General features: G+C 38.8%; 1 protein-coding gene and 1 long non-coding RNA gene across 6 annotated transcripts in view; both read left to right on the top strand.

The window, feature by feature from the left end:
• AFF1 (ALF transcription elongation factor 1) overlaps positions 1-5,628 on the top strand; it is a 200,990-nt gene extending 195,362 nt beyond the window's left edge. For all 5 annotated transcript variants that reach the window (XM_072754981.1, XM_025998127.2, XM_072754980.1 and 2 more), the window contains one exon: positions 328-5,628. In XM_072754981.1, coding sequence (XP_072611082.1) covers positions 328-449 — 122 coding nt within the window. In that variant the 3' untranslated portion in view covers positions 450-5,628. The remainder of the gene's footprint in view (positions 1-327) is intronic.
• A 733-nt stretch (positions 5,629-6,361) lies between these two features.
• On the top strand, positions 6,362-18,415 carry LOC140598426 (uncharacterized). Its single transcript, XR_012000855.1, has 3 exons — positions 6,362-6,500; positions 7,808-7,913; positions 17,375-18,415. It is a non-coding gene; the product is annotated as an uncharacterized lncRNA (long non-coding RNA).
• Positions 18,416-21,079: the final 2,664 nt, after the last annotated feature.

Genomic DNA, 21,079 nt, shown 5'->3' with positions numbered 1-21,079 from the left:
AATACATTGGGGATTTTTTTGTTTTGATTCACGCATCCATTGATCCAGTCACATAAATTGAGGTATTTTCTGGCACAAGCCATCTGCCAGGCATTATGGATTCAGCTCTAAAACTAACCCAGTTCTTATCCTTCTAGTCTAGTAGTCTAGTGGAGGGATGTGGAGAACTAGTGAGCCATTATAGTAGATTGTGATTTTTTTTTCCTGGGATGAAGTATAGAATAATGTGGGGGATACAGTTGCTGAAACTTTGACTTTTTAGGTATCCATTTTTATTTTCGTGTGTGCAAATGTGTTTACTTGGTTTTGGTTTTGCTTTGTTTGCAGAATTTTTTGCTCAGCTCAGCACAAGTGTGTGTGCCTTGGCCCTCAACAGCAGTTTGATGGATCTGGTGCACTATACAAGACAGGGTTTTCAGCGGCTAAAACAAGCAACCAAAACACCTTAACGGAGGCCCAAATTGATTTGATGCCTTGGGAACTTTTTTGCACATTGAAAGCCTCAAAAACAGTTCAGACGTTTGTCTCATCAGGACACCAGACTCGAGAAGAGAAGCACCATGAGATGGCCAGGACATTTGTCCACTTAAACGTTCAAGAACTTATGTGATCGTTGGTTGGACATGGTGGTTATGCAGAAGCAGCAATGAGGAGGCTGGCCTCAGAGATGATCTTGCCTTTCCTAACTAAAGGACAGAAGTGCAATGTAGACTAAGTGGGCGTATGAGTGGTCTAGAAACATTTCCGTACTTTTTTAAACCAACAGGATGCAAAAGGCAGATGAAATGAGGAGAAGCAGTTTTAGCTCTGAAAGCAAGTTCATGTCCTGTCAGTAGCCACCCCAATCTATTCCCAGAAAAATTTTTAAACAATGAATTTTGGTGTAGGGTTTTGTGGATGATTTTTTTTCCTTTTAAGTTTAGGGGGGAATGTTTGTTTAGTAAATTCTAATGGTCATCTGTAAAGCATAAGTTGTGAAGGACTCCACTGTACCCCACTTTCTGCACATGAACAGTGGCTTTGATAATACCAAGTATTGTCACAATTTAGAAAATTGAAGGCAACTCCCCCCCACACCCCTGTTGCCTGGAGTACCACGCGTTCACCCCAGTTCGGATTTCTCTGTCACTGCTGCAGTCAGCCTGAGTCAGAGCAGTGGAGGGAGGAGCTGCCGCTCATGGGGAAGCCATCTTGAGATCGCATGCACCATGGAGGATGTGGTGCTGCCGTCTCCGCCCCCTGCTTCAGCGAAAGGCAGTCACCATTGACTATATTCTGACTTTTCTACTTGGGGAAGAAGGAACCAACATTTATACCTGACCAGATGGCTAAAATGCTTTTTCATTTTTGTTTAAGTAGAGCTGGGATTTGAGGTGCTGATCTATGGTCTACAGTTATGTGGTAACTCATGTTGTCTAACCAACACTCAATTTTGTCAGCAAAGAAAAATGAAAACTACTTCTTAGAGAGGCTATATTTTTCTGCTACAAATTATTTTATATTTATAGCAAAAGTAGATTTTCTGAGCCCTTGATTGTCTAGGGTAAATTAACTCCCTGAGAGGATGTGGAGATTTGGGTGGTTAATTAGACTTAAAAAAAATTGTCACCACATGCCTTCACTCCAAAGTGTTCTCAATCAACTAGATTTGATTGGATTGAAGAGGAACCGTGGCCTTCCCATACGCTGTTATTGCCATATTATAGACGTTAAACCAAGTTCATAGGGAATAACCTAAAATGAAAGAACACAATCAAAATTCCCACATAACCATAAGCACAGATTTTTTTTAATTGAAACTTTGAAGGGTATTGGAAGCATTATTTTGAGTGCAGTGTTTTTAAAAAGCCAATTCTTTATATCCCTTTTAGAAGTAGAATTTGCACACATATTAAAATTGAGGAGTGAGTGTTATCACTCCTGTTGGTTCATTTTTTTTCTCCCTTCGTCCCATTCTGCCCCTCTCTGTTTTGATTCCTATCAAGAATGTTTGTCATTTTCATACTATTCATGAAGAAAGGTGGACCATCTTTATTACAAAGAGGTCGAAGATCTGTACGAGGAATGCAAGAACTTGGTGATTTGGTCACTAATATAAGGATGTGTAGAGGATGGGAGTGATGATTTTTCATGTATGAATTGTTTGCGTGAAGCTGTTCCTTCAGTGTCTAATCCAGCCTATGCTCTTGTTATCCTAGCTAGTTTAGTGGTTTGTTACCTCATGTTTAGGTGAAAGCCAGAGTTACAGCAGTAGTAGTATCTGAACGTAAGAATTGGTTGTGTGATCTTGATGGGCCTGTTTCATTCATTGATGTTCTAAAGCAAGGCTATTTAACAGAACCTTTTGTTAAATGAGCACTAACTGCCTGGTGGGTTGTGGCATTGTGTCCATCTCTTACATGTGTGAGACCAGACACCAGAACCAGGTTGATGGGATTATTTAAGTCTTTTTTTTCCCCCCTTATTCACTTGGCCCCCCTGGCCCTGTTTCCCCTACCATTCCCTAATACAAGTCACCTGTCAGTTTGAAAGGGTATGTCCTTTTAGGGACAGGTTCTGATCTATGCAGATTGTGTTGGAGCGTGTGTGTATGTGTGTGTGTTCTGTTGGTGAGAGCGACAGCATTCCTGTGACTTAAAGACATTTCTAAGCGATTTCTTAGCCACTTCTAAAATTGTTTGCTTTTTCAGTGGCCTTACTCTTCTTGTGTAGTGTTCCCCACCTCCAGCCTTTATATTAAAATTTTATTTGTCCCTTGAAAAACTCATCAATTTGCAGAGATCAATTTGTAGTATTTTGATCGTGGAATATTTCCAGTTCTTACTGCATTATACCGAAAAGAGGATTCCCAGTGGCTACTTTTTAAATAGAGTATGAAAAATAGTGGCTGATGAATCCTTAATGTTCATAAGATCTTTTTCTTGTTTCAGTTGTGTATAGAAATCTAAAGAATTTTAAAAATCACTGCAGTTTTTCACTGCATGCTTAAATTCCCAAAGGCAGAATTTGTACTGGGGTAGATAATTGAAAGGACTAGATTATAAAATGAGACAAATACAGAACATTTTTTTTTTCATCTTAAGGAGTGAAAATTGAGTGTAAAATCTTGCCTTTGGCACTATAATTTGGTGTGTGTGTGCGAGCGTGTGTGTTTACTAGGAAATGGAAGAACACTGTTTCGCTTTTTAAAATGTTGAATGTTTCTGTCCTCTCTGTAGATAATTAAAATGTGAATCACTAAACTTGAGATTTTAGCCAGACTAGGGGCCCTGATAAAGAATGAAAAACACTTCACTGAAATTTACCAAATTGCACTGGGTTAAGAATGTGAAAACCTTCACCGCACGCTCGCTGTGGTAAAGAAGCAAGGGTCCAGCAGGCATATTATCAGGACGAGAACTGCAATAGAATGTCTGACGTATACGAATGATACTAAATGAATCTGATTTTTTTTTTTAAATAAAAGGACTTTATTTTATAGGTCTGTTTTGATCAAGATACTTAGCTTTTGCCCCTAGACAAATTCAAACACACTTACATCCTTTAATTTCATCTCAGGCTTTTGAGAAGCTAACTGTCGACCCCTTTCTGGCTGAAAGCTTGCCTTAATTGGTACCTGAAATATTTATGTTAGTAGAACCAGGAGCTTACTATTTTTTGTATGATTCCTGTCCAGTAATTTTTAGAAGCAAAAAGATGAACCATTGCATCCTCCAAAATGAACAGGTTTTATATCTGACATATGAAAGGAGACGTGTGTGTGTTGTGCGTGTACATATGCATTCATACACAGAATAGGAGGCTGGTTGAATTGGATATATTCATTGTGTCTTTGTTAACCAAACCTGATTTTGAAATACTAATTTGAGGATAATGCTGTATTTATTTTGATGTAGCTTTTAAGACCTGTTAATGTGGGTCTTAAATCTTTTGTTCTGCTTCGTGAAGTTTGAGGCATAATTATTCATCTTAAGGTAAATGAATCATCAAATTAGGCTTGATTCCCTACCTCCCACCACAGATTCTACTTTTTTCTTAAGGATTTATTTTCCCAGACACTACACAAATCTTTGAAAAACTTTGCCACTTCTTCTACTATGCTCTTTATCATCAATTACCAGTATTTAAATTTTGCAGGAATATTTGGGCTTCTTTTAGAAACATAAATGCAGAGCTTTGCTCACTGGAAAGTGAGTTGTACATTGTGGCTATGGAGGGGTGTCAGGATTATGGCGATACTTATTCCTTTGTTCCCTTTCTGTAGTGGGTTGCCTATTTTGATTGTTTTTCGTCCTGTTGAGAATTAATGGATGTAAGGTTTTTCCTGTGCCTTTTTATCTTTGTGCTTTTGTTTGCTGGAGGTGGAGTGGTGGTGGGGGATTTTTCCTTCAAACAGTGCAAGTGATATCTACCACATGAACCTCCAATATGCAATCCAGTTGTGTTGGCTTCTCAGAGACTAAGAGTGATGACCACTGGCCATGTTCTTTAGTTCTTACGATGAGTTGGCAAGGCGCTGTCTACTTAAGGGGGCTGTGAATTTCCTCTTGTCCGGGGGAAATCACACTATGTTCCGCTGTGCAACAGATATCAACAGGTACTGTGATGGGTAGAAAAGTGCCTATATTTCTCTACCCACAAGGGCAGGAAGGAAACCTACAGCTCCCTATGAGCCTACATAGTACTATATTGGCCTGGAAAGACAAGGGAATAAGACCACTGGCAGCAAGGCTGGCCAAGCTGCGCTGGTGAGAGTGGGCGGTGGCTCACCTGAGGAAGATAATGTGCTTTGCTTCAAAGTAGATGTTCAAATGATGCTTCACACAGGCAGTATTAACTTTGCCTTTTGTTCAGGCCATCCACATGTATTGTTAAAATTACTGCACATCCCCCTCAGATATCAAGTATACACTGTTCATGGTGTGTGTGTGTGTGTGTGTGTGTGTGTGTGTTTGTAGGCATGTGTCCCAAATCTTTTTTGTTTTTTCTGAATGTGATCATGTTTTGGATGATACCTGAGCAGGGTTGCCTTTTTTTTTTTTAATTTATTACCATTATATATTATATTATATTATATATTTGTTGCTTTCTTATAACTTTAGAGGAAGTCAAATCTTGGTATTAAAATTGTTTAAAAAGGAATAAATTGTCCAGTTGATAAATGATCACTGGTCTATCTAAAATATGAATTTGTCTTTAGTTATTGTGGAATAATGTGCCAGCTATCTAGTCCACACAGTGATTTTGTATGTAGGATAGGGAAGCAGTGATGCTCTCAATGGGAAGATGTGCAACACGAGTAAGGGGGGACTCCATGTATTTTATCTACTTCAGCAATGGAACTGCAACTTGGGGCTTTTGTGAATAAAATTTAGCTGCCTTGTATAGTCCTTTGAAAGAGACATATGTGATCTGTGAAAATTATAGTTTTCTTTTTTTAGAAGAAAAATTTGCAAAAGATCTTTCCAAAGATAACGTGCCACAGATCTTTTGTTTGTTGTTCTCTGTAATGAGGATTAATTGCTGTTTAAAAAAAAAAATGTAATTGACTTGTTAATCTTCAAATTCTTTCCTTTTCACAAGAGGATCGAACTGTTAAAAAAAATCAATAAAAATTTAGAGAAATCATTGGGGTTGAATCCATGCTTTCATTTTGCCTGAATAAAGTGATTCCTAAAATTGCTATATGTAATTACCATCCATTTATAGCCAAGAAGAGTCTGACATGGTGGGATAACAGAACATGCCCTTACTCACAATGTGTATTAAGTGTTGAAATGGGGAAAGACTGGTGGGTAGAGGGTAGGTCATCCTTCTCTTTGGCTTACTTTTAAGAACTTCAGTCACCCACAGATTAGCCTAATGTCATCAGTGTGGCATCTTCTCTTTCCCACATTAAGTGCCAGGTGCAATGGTGACCATCATTTGCCTATTTTGAATGTTTGTTGGGTGGACTGATGAGTGGAATGTTGGTATTGAAAAGGAATTCTAAAGGCCATCGGGTCTCTCCTCCCTTTGCAACTCTGAAAGAACTAATGTTCTGCCTCTCAATGATGTTAGTAAATCAGAAAGAACATAGGTGCTGAAATCGGACTCACTGAATTTGAATCCTGGCTCTTGAATTTGCTCTGTGGCCTTGGGCAAGTTACTTAACCTCTCGGGGGGTTTTCTCATAAACTTTGTTGATTTGCGGCCTACCTAGTAAGATGATCAGGATTGCGCTAGATGGTAACTGAGAGTGCTTAGCGTGGTGCCTGCCATGAATGCTTATTGGCTGATGGCTCCTTCAGTTTACTCCTTGCCCTTACTGCACCACAGTCCCCCCAACACCTGCCCCCCAGCCTATGGCTGAACACTGATAAAGACCTCACTACCTGCCACCACCTTTTTCATTTTTTGTTCCTTAGGTTAGGTTGACCTCTACCTAACATCGGGCCTCCTGAACAGACCCCCGCTGTCACTCCGCAAGCTTATGATGAGTCGACCAGCAGCAAGAACTGGTAAAGCACACAATGGCAAGCAAGTGTTAGGGAGTGTTTTTAGTCCTTCTTAAGAGAAGCTATAGGGCAGATGGGTCATAAAATCTCTGGTTTTCATCTTTTTCACAGAAGCTGTTCCATGTCCTATCTTGTCTGTTACCAATTTTCAGTTGTTGTCCTTTGTATGATTGTATCAGTTTATTTAACCAACCTCCTTGTTAGACATTGAGATTATTTGTAACTAAAGAATGCTTCCACAAACCTCCCTGAATCAAACTATTTGAAACAGATTCAGCAATTAATACTTTACCATATTGTCCTTAAGTAAATGTGTGCATGTATATATTTATGCTGAATTAGAGGTTTCAGCCCTAGCAAGTTCATGCATTTCCCAGGACATTTTCCAACACTAATATCATGTTAACAGCTAAGAAACATTTTCAACAAACATCTAATATTCAGTTCATGGCAAAATTTCTGTAATTGTCCCTGAAGGGTCAATTTTGCAAACCAAGATTCAGTTAAGTTTCATGCATAACATTAGTCATTATATTAGGAAAAAAACTTTTAAAAAATATGATGTCCTCTTGTTTCCCAAAGTGTCCTTCAATTCATTCCTCCAACTCCTTTATTTCCTGCAAACTAGGTTAGATCTTAGAAGATTATATTTGGCAGGACCCGACAGGGGATGTAGTATGCTTCACATTGTGTTCTATCAGGAGGCACCTGAAATTGTTAGTGATGCTAACTTTGAACGTTTAGTTAAGATGCGACCCCTGAAATGCTGTGGTGAATATGGGCTTTTCCATGACCCAACAGCTTCTGACACTTAGTGATTTTAGTATGCATTGACAAGCCATTCCTTTAGCAGTCCCGGGTATTATGTTTAAAGAATGCAAAGGGAAAAAAGAAATCACCTAATTCTTTAGGTGGAAAACAGTGTCTTCTGATGTTTTCATTCACATTTTATCCCCGTGGCACTCTTTTTTTCCCCATCACATACCAAGGCGCCATTCGCAGCATGTGGGTTATATGGCCAATACCCTGAGACCCAGATCAAATGCCCCAAACAGTAGACACGGGGAAGGTTTTCACCTAAATCATGGCATGAATTCACCAGCAGGAAGGGTTCTCTTAAGGAAGAGAGAGGATGCTGAGCAGCAAAAAAAGAACAGATGATTCCCTTCCGGGCTATTCATCTTTTTCCTTTTGATTTCTGTATTCAAGATATTAATCTCTTAGGTTAGAAAGGTTTCTCTCAAATTATCTTTTGCTTTTCGGTTTTTATTATGGCACTTTTAAATAAAGTTTGTTTTTGCTTTATGTAGGCCAACCTCTGCCAGTGTGTGTGCACTTTCTGCCGGTGGTGCCCTGCGGCGCACCCGGGCCGTCCCTCCTGGAGCAGAGCAGCTGCGTCCCGGCGGCAGCTCCAAGGTAAGCAGTCCTCGCCCTTTGTGTGCTGCTCAGTCTTTGTACCGGCAAGTATTTGGGCACTTGGGAGCCTGAATTTCTTAAATAGGTATTTGTTCACTATTTGCCAGGTGGTTGGAAATGTAAATTGTCACACCCAGGCTACTTTTCCTTAGGACATCTAGGTGTTTAGAGTCCTCCAGTCCATTCTCAATGACTTTGAAGCCCAATGGGTCTTTACCGTAACATAATCCGAGGTTTATCTGCTGCTACTTTGGCTGTGCTTGGTTAGATAAATGTACCCGTCTCGTCTGTTTTGTCTTAGAGCAGGACCATGTCAGGGTTTGTGGTTTCCCTGTAGACCACACTACGCCGAAAGCAAGACTGTAGTGAGACATCAAGGCTCTGATAATAAAGACCTGTGCCTTTGAACACACTAGAGGGTGGACCTGGAATTCTTTCTAAACAGACAATTCTATTTTAGCTTCAAAAGACCATGTGCCTGCCCTGGATAAGTGCTGTATATCACCCTTCTCTATTACTAGGGCCCAGTCCTAACTTCTCATTTACCTTACTTCATGGGGAGGCAGTGAAAACAATTATGGGTTTGTAGCTCTCTACTGCTAAATATTCCTATAAACGGTCATCTAAGCAACAGTACACACACAAACAGGAGCACACACACATATTTTTCTACAGGTATATACACTCTTGGCTATGAAAAATGAGTTGTACTCAGCTGCATGGGTTTTGGAAATATGTCTTCAGTTGAACTATTTGACTCCCTGCTTTTCCATCTTTGTCCTGCAGTTTTTGAAGAAACTCTTCCTGCAGGTAGGACTTGGCACCTGGGATTACAACTGAGGACTTGCCAAGTATCTTAAGGAGGAAGTCTGTGATATGCTAGAGTGGCTTGCAGAGCTTCCCGAACCTACATTGATTAATGCAAATCATTTGGGATTTTTTGTTAAAATCTTGTTTTTAACTGATTCACAAATCAGTTCACAAACCTGGACTAGGCTGTTGATTGCTATTTGAAGGAAAATCAAATGACATAAAAGCATGCAGAATAAAAATTGCAAGGGCAAACATACTTCATCCCTTTCCCTCCAGAGTTAATAGCCATAAAGTTTGGTGCATCTCCTTCCAGAACATTTATTGTGCAATTATACCTTGTTTTTAAACATAAATGTGGAATATTCCATATTCTGACTCTTTTCACTTTATATCAGTCTTCTTTATGGTAATCCTATTTTGGCTGCAAACTACTGCATAATAAGGATATATCACCCTTGATGTAAACATTCTCGCATTATGCATACAGGCCTTCCCTGTAACCTCCCCCCCCCCCCCCCATTATTCTGTTACAAACAGTGCTATACTGAGGATTGTTTTTTTTTAAAGGAATCCTGATACCACATCATGTTGCATTCTTTTAAGTATTTTTACAGGATAAATTTTTGTAAGGGGGATATGAGTCAAAAGATAAGTCAAGTTTAAAATTTTTTATGTTAAACCACTTCTCCCAAAAACCTCTCATACCAACTGTGGATGGGCATACATTTTTTCCCATTTATGTATTTATTATGCTAAGTGTATTCTTTTTTTTAAAATTATTTATTCATGAGAGAAACAGAGGCAGAGACACAGGCAGAGGGAGAAGCAGGCTTCATGCAGGGAGCCTGATGTGGGACTTGATCCTGGAACTCCAGGATCACGCCCTGAGCCGAAGGGAGGCGCCCAACCACTCAGGCTCAGGTTGAGCCACTCAGGCGTCCCTGATAAGTGTATTATTTAATCCTTTCCCCCACTCCTCCCCTCTGGTAACCATCAGCTTGTTCTCTGTAGTTAAGAGGCTGTTTCTTGGTTTGTCTCTCTTTTTCCCCTCATTTATTTTAGTTCTTAAATTCCACGTATGAGTAAGATCATACATACGGCATTTGTCTTTCTCTGACATTTCATTTAGCATTATGCTCTCTAGCTCTAGCCGTGTTGCAAATGGCAAGATTTCATTCTTTTCTATGGCTAAATAATACTCTCTTGTTGTATATAACACATCTTCTTTATCCATTCATCTATCAGTGGATACTTAGGATGCTTCTATCGTTTGGCTATTGTAAATCAGGCTGCTCGAAACATAGAACTGCATATATCCCTTTGAGTGTTTTTGTATTTTGGGAGTAAATAACCCAGTAGTGAGATTGCTGGATCATAGGATAGTCCTATTTCTAACTTTCTGAGAAACCTCCATACTGTTTTCCACAGTGGCTATACCAGTTTGCATTCCCACTAACAGTGCAAAAGGATTCCTTTTTCTCCACATCCTTGCCAACACTTGTTATTTCTTGTGTTTTTGATTTTAGCCATTCTGAGAGTAATGAGGTAGCACCTCATTGTAGTTTTGCTTTGCATTTTCATGATGATGAGTGGTGTTGAGCAGCTTTTCATATGTCTGTCTTCTTTGGAGAAATGTCTGTTCATATCTTCTGCCCATTTTTAATTGGATTATTCATTTTTTTGGATGCCGAGTTGTGTAAGTTCTTTATATATTTTGGAGTACCTTTATCAGAGAAGTCACTTGCAAATATCTTCTCCCATTCAGTAGGTTGCCTTTTAGTTTTGTTTCCTTTGCCGTGCAGAAGCTTTTTATTTTGATGTAGCCCCAATAGTTTTTATCTCCCTTGCCTCAGGAGACATAGCTAGAAAAATGTTGCTATGGTCAATGTCAGAGAAATTAACTGCCTGTCTTCTCTTCAAGGATTTCTATTTCAGGTTTCACAGTTTGGTCTTTAATCCATTTTGAGTTTGTTTTTGTGCATAGTGAAAGTGGTCTAGTTTCATTCTTTGGCATGTGACTGTCCGGTTTTCCGAACACCATTTGTTGAAGAGACTCTTTTTTCCATTGTATATTCTTTCCTCCTTTATTGATTAAGATTAATGAACCATATAATTGTGGGCTCATTTCTCGGTTTTCTCTTCTATTCCATTGATCTGTGTGTCTATTTTTATGCTAGTACCATACTGTTTTAATTACCACCACTTTGTAATATTTTTCTTTTTCCAGATTGCTTTGGCTATCCAGGGTCTTTTGTGGTTCCATACAAATTTGAGGATTGTTTGTTCTAGCTCTGTGAAAAATGCTGCTGGTGTTTTGATAGGGATTGCATTAAATCTGTAGATTGCTTTGAGTAATATAGACATTTTAATAGTATTTGTTCTTCCAACATATGAGCATGGAATGTCTTTCAATTTCTTTGTGTCATCTTCAGTTTCTTTCATCAGTAGTCAGTGTTTTAGAGGGTTTTTTTCTTTTTTTAATCAGTTTGCAGAATATAGGTCTTTCACCTTCTTAGTTAAGTTTACTCCTAGGTATTGTATTCTTTTTGATACAATTGTAAGTAAGGATTGTTTTCGTAATTTCTCTATCTGCTGCTTCATTATTAGTGCATAAGAATGCAACAGATTGCATTTTATGTTGATTTTGTATCCTGTGACTTTACTGAATTCACTGATTGGCTCTAGTAGTTCTTTGGTGGAGTCTTCAGGCTTTTCTATACATAATATCCTGTTATCTGCATATAGTGAGTCGTCTTTACCAATTTGGATGCCTTTTATTTCTTTTTGTTATCTGATTGCTATGGGTAGCAGTAGTATAGCATAGTACTTCCAGTACTATGTTGAATAAAAGTGGTGAGAGTGGACATCCTTGTCCCGCTCTGACCTTAGGGGAAAGGCTCTCAGTTTTTCACCATTGAGTATGATATTAGCTGTAGGTTTTTTCAGTAAGGCCTGTATCAGGTTGGGCATACATCCTTGCCAGCTTTGAATACAGTATGAAAAACCTTATACAATTCACACTTCTCTGACAAATGAAGTTGACCATTTTGTCACAGATTTATTGGCCCTTTGTTTCTGGTTCCATGGAATGCCTATTCCTGTGCATAGCGCATTTCCTATTAGGTTATCTTTTTTTCTAATTTGTAAATTAAGAAACCTGGACTATGGGATCCCTGGGTGGCGCAGTGGTTTGGCGCCTGCCTTTGGCCCAGGGCGTGATTCTGGAGACCCGGGATCGAATCCCACGTCGGGCTCCCGGTGCATGGAGCCTGCTTCTCCCTCTGCCTGTGTCTCTGACTCTCTCTCTCTCTCTCTCTCTCTCTCTCTCTGTGTAACTGTCATAAATAAAGAAAGAAAGAAAAAGAATTAAAAAAAAAAAAAAAAGAAACCTGGACTAGGCTGTTGATTGCCTCTAACCCACTGCATGACTCTTCCCAAGTTTGCTCCATGGCTTGCACCTCAGAAAACATCATCCATGAGCTGCTTACAATTCCCATTTCCTTTTTTCCAATGCTGTAGGAGGCAGTGATCAGTCCCTAAGTAAGTAAACTACATGCACATCATTGACATAGGAATTGAAGGTCCATTAATCTTTAAAACCTATTACTTGTATAAGCAAATGATATTCATCCTTGATAAATCGAAAACTGTGAAATATTGGTAGTTTTGAAGCCCAGTGGATGTACAGAATGAATTTCACCATAGGTTTCTTTCTTTCTTTCTTTCTTTCTTTCTTTCTTTCTTTCTTTCTTTCTTTCTTTCTTTCTTTCCTTTCTTTCTTTTCTTTCTTTCTTTTCTTTCTTTCTTTCTTTCTTTCTTTCTTTCTTTCTTTCTTTCTTTCTTTCTTTCTTTCTTTCTTTCTTCTTTTCTTTCTTTTCTTTCCTTTTTTTTACAGGTTTCTTTATGGCCTGCAGAGATCAAATCTAAAATGCATCACAGCTCAGTCCCAAGCCTTACTTGACTATAGTCCTATTAATCTGATATTTGCTTATTTTAAATTAAGGTGAAAGAACAAGGGAAGACTGATTTCTTATCCCTATGAAGTTTACTTCTGTCCATTCAGTGGCCTGAGTGATTGGTTTGTGTCTAGTGACACACTTGAGTGTTTTAATACAAAGCATAGGTCAGGGTGACTAGCTTCTGGACAGCATGTCTCTTTTCCATCCAGGTGACAGGTAACTTCAGATCTGTCACTTTCCCAGTCTGACAGCCATTGTCCTTGCCTCCAGCCGGTCCTAATATAGATGCTATTATAAAACTAACACCCTGTGGCTAGCTCCCTTGTTCAGACTGAGTTATTTCAGGCTTCACAGCATGGCATAAGCCAGTTTATCTAGTAGGCCTCTTGTGCCTATATATCTGTCCTAAATTCCTCAGAGCAAAATGGAGCTACTCAGCCTTTCCCCTTTTCATTTACTACATCCATGATACATCCCCATCCCTACAGCACAGTAGACCTAGAAAATGGAAAAATGCGGAAGGGGAAAGGAATGTGTGTTAAACCACGTGTACTGTATAGTTTCCATAGTCTATATTTTTAAAATTACCTTTCACATTAGTCATTATCATGCTTTATAGATGATAAAACTTAAAGATGAGTGAGTTATGATCAAGCAGCTAATAAAAGGTGAAACCCAGATTATGATACAGATTTGTCTGACTTTTCATTATAAAGGATTTTGCTTATGAAAGTAAACTGAGGAAATGCACCTTTATAAGTATTTTTTTTTTAAAGATTATTTATTAGAGAGAGCACATGCATACAGAGTGGGAGGGAGAGGGAAGGACCAGGACAGGCAGACTCAATGCTAAGTTCAGAGCCCAACGTGGGGCTCAATCTCAGGACCCTGAGATCATGACCTGAGGTGAAACCGAGAATCAGGCACTTAACCAGCTGAGCCACCAGACACCCTAATATAAGCTGTTTTTTTTAAAATAAGCTGTTTTAATTTCATCTACAACCAGTATCCTCACTCTGTTTTAACATTTAACCACTTTTGGATTACCACTAGAGACAATTCATAAAATAGGATTATGGGTAGGAATTAGAGAGGTTTTATAAAACAGAATTTGAGAAGGAAATCCTGAGAATCTGCAGATACTAAACAACGACTAGCACAGTGGGGGATTTTCCAAGTCTGATGTTACTTTATATATGCCTTGTAGATTTTCTCCATTTACTAGTACTAGCCACCTAGATACAAGTATACCTCGAGGGCTTGCTGCAATTGACAAGTTTTTTTCTTTTTATGGGGACATGGATTGTTTAATGAAGTATAGTTAAAAAGTACACCTCAGTGATAAGCCTTTAAAAAAACAAGCATAAAACAAAAGTTCTAAAGTCACGAACAATGCAAAGTAAGCTTTAAAGGCTAAAATCCCAGCAAATATGAAATAACCGAAACAGGCAACAGCATGATTCCCCCACCCCCACCCCACTGCACCCCCCGGGCCCTCCAAGTTGGAGAATAGTGGGACCAAATAAAACTTTAGCTCAGAAAAAAAAAAACAAAAAAACAAAAAAACAAAAAAAAACTTTAGGTCAGAAACGTATGACTTTGAAGACTGAATGCCTTGGCCCTGCAGAACGCTTCTCACGTTCACAGTTACAGTGTCTAGGAAAAACAACCAGAAGCCAAAAACAATAATCATCCTTTACCTTGTGCAAGTCACCTGAATGTCTGGTACTGTTTCCTCACCTGTGACAGAAAGGCCATCCTAAAGTCTATGAAGTGAAAAATGTTAATATATTTGTTAAATGTGATGGGTTAAAATTTAGAGATACACAGAATTTACTAAAAAGACTACTGTCCTTGGGGCGGCCCCAGTGGCTCAGCGGTTTAGCACCTGCCTTTGGCCCAGGGCATAGTCCTGGGGTCCCGGGATCAAGTCCCCCGTCGGGCTCCCTGCACGGAGCCTGCTTCTCCCTCTGCCTGTGTCTCTGCCTCTCTCTGTGTGTCTCTCATGAATAAATAAATAATTTTTTTTTTTTTTTTTTTTTTTTAAAAAGAGGGGATCTCCGGGTGGTTCAGTGGTTTGGTGCCTGCCTTCGGCCCTGGGCGTGATCCTGGAGACCCGGGATCGAGTCCCTCATTGGGCTCCCTGCACGGAGCCTGCTTCTCCCTCTGCCTGTGACTCTGCCTCTCTCTTTCTGTTTCTCATGAATAAATAAATAAAATCTTAAAAGAAAAGACCACTGTCCTTCAAAATCATCTTGTGGATGGCAGTTGTACACACGTGTGAGAATTGTTCCAAACAGAGGCAGAACACTTTAAAGTTGTTTGCAAGACTAGATGGGCAAACAAGCATATTTATTTTATGGTAGTTTTTCTGGGAAGAGCTAAATAATACTACCCATTAGACTTGGCTCTGAAACACCCAATTTTCAAAAAGCAGCAGAAAAAAAATTCCCTATTGAATAATTCCAGTATCTCCTTATGTTTGTTTTGGCGATAATGGCAGCATCGCTGGATTAATCAAAATTTCCACATATTCTTTATATATGGCAATATTCATTGCCGCAACATTTTTTTTTTTTAAGATTTTATTTATTCATGAGAGAGGCAGAGACACAGGCAGAGGGAGAAGCAAGGTCCGTGCAGGGAGCCCGATGCGGGACTTGATCCCGAGTTTCCAGGATCAGGCCCTGGGCTGAAGCCGGCACCAAACCGCTGAGCCACCTGGGCTGCCCTGCAGCAACATTTTTAAAGTTCTAATACATGTTTAAAAATTCTTTTAATTTTCCCTTCTATCTAGTGTTTAAGCTAAAGTTGAGTAGACTTCCTCCTATCCTAAATGTTATACCCTTATATCCAACCTCAATTGGGAACATAAGAGAATTCAACTATATTTACTATGAAGTATAATTATTGTGTACAAAAATGTCACTCGGGTGGCTTGGCCTCTCTTCTTGCCTCCCTTTGACTGGAGCAGGGACTCAACCACAGGGAGGCCCATCCATTATATTCTGTACTATGCTGTGCTCAGGCATTTGTGTATGCCTATGTATTTATGTACATATACACACAAATGAATATCCATGATCATTTAATGGACATATAAGGATAGTAAAATGTATTGTTAGCACAAGGCACTTACCTCAAACACAGGAACTTAGGGAAATTTCACATATGGACACTTTGTTGGGGAAAAAAAAAAAAAGGTGAGATATCCTGTTGTACTAAAGCAAATGTTGTAGGTTCTTACATTATACCATTAAATGTTTGGTTCTACTTCCCTAATTTCCTGAAGCTACATCTTTCATTACTTACCAAATATACATTCCTGTAAGTAAATCCCTTGCCGGGTTCCTTCCTTGGCCCAATTTCTTTGCTATTTTTAATGCCCATAGTTGCTCTCTCCTTTCAGCAGAGCCTAGGAGCCTGGGGTCAACTGAGACCCATTCTCCTAAAACTTTACAACTCTCTACAGGCATATTTACAGAGTGTTACCTGAAAATGCCAAGGAGCCAGCAGACATTCCATTGGTGTGCAATTCATTAAAAAGAATTTACATTCATTCCACTAGTAAGAATTATTTACTGCTTCAGCTTGAAAGGATGTGGTAGGTTTGAGTCAACAAAACTGTCTCTAGCCTCTTCCTCCCCTTATTCATAGGCATTAGCCACTCCACAGGTGTAAACCCATACACCAGAAGATCTGTGTGCATCAAGTGGAGGAGATCTGAAGCGCAAGAGCTTAGAGTTTGGACTATAAAGTACCTCTGGGGATTAAGTAAAGGCCACAGCCAAGAGCCAGCTCCTGAGGATTATTATTAGCGGTAATGAGGAAAACATTTTGAACCTGGGCCTCAAATCGCACTTGGTGTGCTAAGCAGTGCAGGCACAACATGACGTGAATGTAAATTTTAACAAGTTTTAGCTTTAGGCTTCTCATTACTGCCCTTAATCCAACTGTAATGTGCAGAATGCACCACCAGAGAGCAATCATTTCCCTTAGGAAAAAATACATGGATTTAAAACCACAAGAAGGTACCACTTCCACCCAGTAGAATGGCTGTAACCAAAAATACAATATACAGTGTTGGAGAGGATGGAAAGAAACCAGAAACCTCCTACTGTATGGATGGGAATATAATAGAGTACAGCCACTGTGGATAAGTTTGGTAGTTTCTTAAAAACTATTACCATACAACCCAACAATTCCAGTTGTATGAAGATAAATGAAAACACATTCATGTTAAGATATGCTCATGAACATTCATGGCAGTGTGAAAATAAAGAACAAATGGAGACCAGCCTTGAAAATTCTCTGAACAGACAAAACCAATTTAGTCAGACAAACAAAGCTTAATTAAGCTTATTTTGCAAGACTAACTTGACCTGGGTCACTTCTTGCTTATGCCTCTGAAAGTCATACACAAAGTTGAGCAGATTCCAAAGTTCGTAGGAGGCAGCACACTGACCAATTCCCTATCATTTAAGAACATTTTAATATAACCAAACGCTGTGAAGAATAAACAGCTACTGCTTTCTCACTATCGTAGCTGCTTGCTAACAAATATTCCTCTGAGCTTCATCCCATGTTTTGGTGTGTTCCCAGTGTGTGTACAATAAACTTCCTAATCAGTACTTTGGTGACTGGTTTTGCTTCTGTTATTTCTGAACTTTTGACATCTCATGGCAACAGAAGTGGGATCCAAAGAAGAACCTGAATGTCTCCAAGGCCAGTGAACAAATAGGTGCTGGTACCCACAAAGTCCACTGAACTCCCTGCTTCCTCACTAACCCTGGAATTGGAGGGTAAATCTCTTCGGGACCTCAGCTGTGCTGTGTATTTTGAGCACTTCAACTTTATAGCACCCCCCTGCAGTTTGCTTGTTGGAGCTCCTTGGTGAGTCATTCTGTTCTGTCCAAAGTGAATGGGGTGGGGTGGAATGTGACTCCCTGTGTTTTGTAACAGTTGCTGGAAAACAGAGCCTCTCTACTTAGACATTTAATTCATTTAAAGAAAATGAAGTGTTTTATCAGGTATACTCTCAGAAATATAGGAATGAACCCAGATGTTTTTCAAGGTCATATAATCTGAGATAATCCTAGATACATAAAAGCTAATTTAAGTTTGCTAGTTTAATAAAATCAAGTATGTCTTCAAAGTTTGCCAAAAAGAAAAACAGGATGATTAGTTGTTCAATGCCTAATCCAAGCATCAGTGTTCAAAGCACTAACTTGAAGTTTATATTAATTTTAACTGAATAATGGATATTCATTGAATATCTAAATCATTTCCAAACTTACATTTAGCATTTAATGTTTATCTATCTTTGGCTTTTTAATTTTATCCACAGGGAGATAAAAGATATTTGGATCCATTAATTAACATGGTGCCACATCAAAAAATCTATCAGGAAAAATATACTTCTAGAAGTTATGAGATATATTTATAAATTTGCCAACACAATTGCTTTTTTCTTAGTTTTAATTAGGAATTAAAGATTCTAATAGCTACGAATTCTAATACATGTAATTAAAACTATTAGAAATAATAGGGCTAAAAAAACCAACTGTAGATGAAAAGTAGGTAAGGAGGGGCACCTGGGTGGCTCAGTTAAGCATCCAACTCCTGATCTCAGCCCAGGTCTTGATCTCAGGGTCATTCGTTCAAGCCCCCATGTTGGGCTCCACACTGGGCATGGAGCCTACTTTAAAAAAAAAAAAAAAGTAAGAAAAATAGTGTGGTTTTGGGTAAGGAAAGACATGAAGACTTTTGGGTTTTTGTCTTTTTAGGGAAAAAACAGTAATTTTGTCCTGAAGTAAAATAATTGTTCACAAGCAGAAAGGAAAAAGGACAAAACCTAATTGGATATAGAAAGTTAGAGGGTTTGTGAAAAGGGAAACTTGAGAAAGGAATGTTATGTGTGATCAAGCCCACCCAGGCTAGAATGGATTTAAGTTTTTAAAAGAAATTTATTTACTTTTTATTTATTTATAATTTTATTTATTCATGAGAGGCAGAGACACAGGCAGAAGGAGAAGCAGGCTCCATGCAGGAGCCCGATGTGGGACTCGATCCCGGGTCTTCAGGATCAGGCCCTGGGCTGAAGGCGACACTAAACCGCTGAGCCACCCGGGATGCCCTAAAAAAGACCTTTAATATCAAAAGTAAACTGATGCAAAATTAAAATTTGGTTCCCTCTCTATTAAAAGAACCAAGTTTTTTTCTTAGATTATTGGTCTGCTTTTAATAAGAAATTGTAAACAAAGTTTTTTGTTTACCTTTATTTTAATTTGCCTAGGAAACACAGATCTGTGTCTTACGAAAATATTTCCTGTGCTTCAAGCCTTTGAGTCTTCTTTAAAAAAACTGAGTTTTTTTTACAACTGAAACTTTCTGTTTGCCTTTGAAATCTTTTGTTGCTTTGGTTGAATGGGTAACTAAGTATTGTTTCCCAGAGACCAATGATTGTATCAGATCAGATGTTTTAAATCTTTTGACATTTTTTGGGATTCCTGGGTGGCTCAGCAGTTTGAGTGTCTGCCTTTGGCTCAGGTCGTGATCCTGGAGGCCTGGGATCAAGCCCTGCATCAGGCTCCCTGCTAGGAGCCTGCTTCTCCCTCTGCCTGTGTCTCTGTCTCTCTGTGTCTCATGAATAAATGAATTAAAATCTTAAAAAGAAATCTTTTGACATTTTTAACTAACTGCCCCAAATCAAACTCTGAATTAAGAAGAGAAATATTAATTTATTTAGGCTTATTTGATATATTAAACTGCATGGGAAACATCAAATAATTTGTAATTGCTTAACCTAGATCATATTTCTGGGATATATAGGTCATTAAAATTCAAATTATAAGATCTTTAAGAATTTCATGTGTTGGTATAGTATTATCATAGTTCCAAGTATGATCTTAAAATATTGTGGATCATAAAAAATAACCAAATTTGTCAGTTGTATCATTTTGGGGGTGTAAATATGGGAACTCTCATGGGATGTTTTTAAAAAGTGTCTGTTTTTTAAGTCTTTTGCCATTTACAGACATTAGTTGTTTTACTCTGATGGTTTTGCAAAAGTATTCCTGCAAAAATGCTTCATTTTGAAAGAAATTCATGTGAAAGATCTTGACAATTACTCAAAGATGCAGGCTTCTAACAACTTCATAACAACTGAACTGGGTAAGAATTTCTAAAGCTCTAATGGAAAACTGATTCATAAAGCCGCTAACCCAAGATGAAACAAAAGAATTACATACAACTAAATTGAACTTATGAAGATGATTAGAATTTTTATGACTTCATTTAAAATACTGTTGATTCCTTAATGTTTTTCCGATTTTTTTTTTAAAGATTTATTTATTTATTCATGAGAGACACACACAGAGAGAGAGGCAGAGACACAGGCAGAGGGAGAAGCAGGCTCCACGCAGGGAGCCCGACGTGGGACTCGATCCCGGATCTCCGGGATCACACCCTGGGCTGAAGGCGGGCGCCAAACCTCTAAGCCACCCGGGGATCCCTGTCATTTAGATTTAAAGGATCACTTTCTCTCCTCTCTTAAGCTATCTATAACTTACAGCAATTTGGTAAAGTGTATATTTGCAACAAAGGCTGAAGCATTTGTCACTTTCCACCTGATTTCTCCAGATTTTGAAAACTTAAGTTCAGGGGTGCCTGGGTGACTCAGTCAGTTGAGTGACCCTTGATTTTGGCTCAGGTCATGATCTCAGGGTTGTGAGACTGAGCCCCAAGTAGGGTTCTGCACTGGATTTGGAGCCTAAGACTGTCTCTCTTCTGCCCACCCCCTGCCTCCCCGCCGCCCCCTACACACACTCGCATGTGCATGCATGCATGCTTGCTCCCTCTGGAAAAAAAAAATTCAATAATCTGTTCTAACAGGACCCAGTTGGGTAAGTCCTAGGCTTGGCTTCTTAGCCTCAGGCTTTTGAAAGTCCATTCTAAGATTCCTTACAAAAAGTCCCAGCAAAGCAGATTTGGAAGAGTCTGTATGGTCAATCCCTATTCTTGCTGCACTTATGTAATTAATTAGGCCAACTTTATTGAAACTAGATTTAATTTGCAAACAAATTAGTCTACTGTCATTATCTCTGATTGTAATGGAAGTGATGAGAGAAATTACATTTCAATAATATACCTTTGTGGATATTGGATTCTACTGCTGTTGTCTTTGAGGTTTTGTTTTCTACCTGTAAACTAGATCCTGAATTATTCTAGTTTGCTCCAGTATTTGGCTAGAACTCCAGACTAACACATCCAATTTTCTCCCACTTTTCTGACATAGAATCACTATGAAACTAAAATTACCCTTTACCCCGAAGCCAACGGCTTAAAGCTGGACAACTTGATACAAACTTCAGAGAAATCATCAGAATAACTCAT

The sequence above is a fragment of the Vulpes vulpes genome, chromosome 4, assembly GCF_048418805.1.
Source record: "Vulpes vulpes isolate BD-2025 chromosome 4, VulVul3, whole genome shotgun sequence".
In the NCBI taxonomy this organism is placed as follows: domain Eukaryota; kingdom Metazoa; phylum Chordata; class Mammalia; order Carnivora; family Canidae; genus Vulpes; species Vulpes vulpes.
This window is presented reverse-complemented; position numbering and strand designations above follow the sequence as displayed.